We start from the raw sequence: 1,254 nt of genomic DNA on the forward strand, positions 1-1,254 counted from the left end.
CACTTGAACTGAGTAGTCCAACCGAGAAGTTCTGCAATGAAAGCAAGAAAAAGAGCTCCACGCAATTAGTAACGAAATTTCCTAAGCTCCAAATGCTGTAATTATAACAAAGATCGATAAGCTTGCTTGGTCATGACAAGGCTTGATCAGACCCAGGTTTAGCAGAAAGCAAGGTTGGCGCCATTAAAGCTTGAAACTGTAGAAAAAATGACCTTTGCATATAAGGCACGCTGCACTCTAGTCATGCAGAGCTGCATGTCTTCTCCACATGCGGGATTTTCATGAGGATAATGTTCTTGCGCTTGTGAACATAGTGTGCAGGCGATGGCGGCTGTGGAAGGTGAGGGAGGAGGTGCAGCAACAGCAGGTTAAATGGCGTCCGAGGAGCTGCAGTCTGCAAAGCCTACAAATGAAAGTTGAGAGAGCGCACGGAAGAATTTTGAAAACTTGAGTGCACTGCGTGGAATGCATAGACCTTTGGAACCTGGGTGGCGCAACCGGACTCGACTCTAGAAGCGCCGTTACTCAGATGGTAGGCAGCTGACGAGAGTTGACTGGGAGAGGACTGCATCCTTTCGCCCTTCGAAAAGACCTTGCTGGGTTGCTGCAAGTAGTCGACGCATTACGAATATCATCTCGGTACTTCCAAAAACATTGCATGAAACTGAATTAGGCACTTGGATTTAGACACCTTAATCTTGTCAGTTTTCTAGTTTGGCATTGCTGTTTTATGTTTGTTGCCTACAATCTGGGTCCTACTTTATTAGATCATCACATGCACTGGCGTAGTGTGGCTGTGACGGTAATTTACAAGCTTTTGAAGCTATTAGCAGTATGAGCTCATGAAGAGGGATTGCATATGAGTGACTTCATCTTGCAACATTCTTCTTGCTGTCTAAGATGTTGTACGTGTTGGAGTGCAATGACTGCACAATATGCCCAACATGGTTGGATGTTAAATGAAGTCCGTTCCTCAAATGCAATCACCTTTGCATGCGCCTTGAAGAGTTGTTGGCATTGGGCAAGAAAAATTTGGTGAGAATGCTAGTTGCGGGGCTATTGCGTATAGTTGCTTGGCATTGCTTTGATCCACATGCATGCAAAATGAGACGTCCAGAGAGAGAGAGAGAGAGAGAGAGAGAGAGAGAGAGAGCGAGCTTTGTATAAGCAGATACCTTACGTTGTGCTCCTTGCTTGCTCAAGTCTCCAGCTTGCGCAGCGCAAAGCTTTCTTTATGCAAGCGCTAGTTTTATT

At 45.5% G+C, this 1,254-nt stretch overlaps 1 protein-coding gene across 1 annotated transcript; it reads right to left on the reverse strand.

Moving 5' to 3' along the window:
- Positions 1 to 231: 231 nt before the first annotated feature.
- On the reverse strand, positions 232 to 571 carry LOC147464840 (uncharacterized). The gene is made up of 2 exons (XM_086510238.1): positions 476 to 571; positions 232 to 394 (listed from the first exon to the last, which is right to left on the reverse strand). The coding sequence occupies exons 1-2, from the start codon at positions 569 to 571 to the stop codon at positions 242 to 244; spliced, it is 249 nt and encodes an 82-aa protein (XP_086366364.1). The 3' UTR covers positions 232 to 241.
- Positions 572 to 1,254: the final 683 nt, after the last annotated feature.

This window comes from Adiantum capillus-veneris, chromosome 1 (genome assembly GCF_014529385.1).
Source record: "Adiantum capillus-veneris isolate H3 chromosome 1, ASM1452938v2, whole genome shotgun sequence".
NCBI lineage: Eukaryota > Viridiplantae > Streptophyta > Polypodiopsida > Polypodiales > Pteridaceae > Adiantum > Adiantum capillus-veneris.

What these genes read in the sequence shown, in the direction of transcription:
- LOC147464840 (XM_086510238.1), bottom strand. Translation starts at nt 571, where the DNA reads ATGCAGTCCTCTCCCAGTCAACTCTCGTCAGCTGCCTACCATCTGAGT. An exon ending in GCGCCACCCAGGTTCCAAAG is followed by an intron (nt 395 to 475) that starts GTCTATGCATTC and finishes TAGGCTTTGCAG; the next exon opens with ACTGCAGCTCCTCGGACGCC.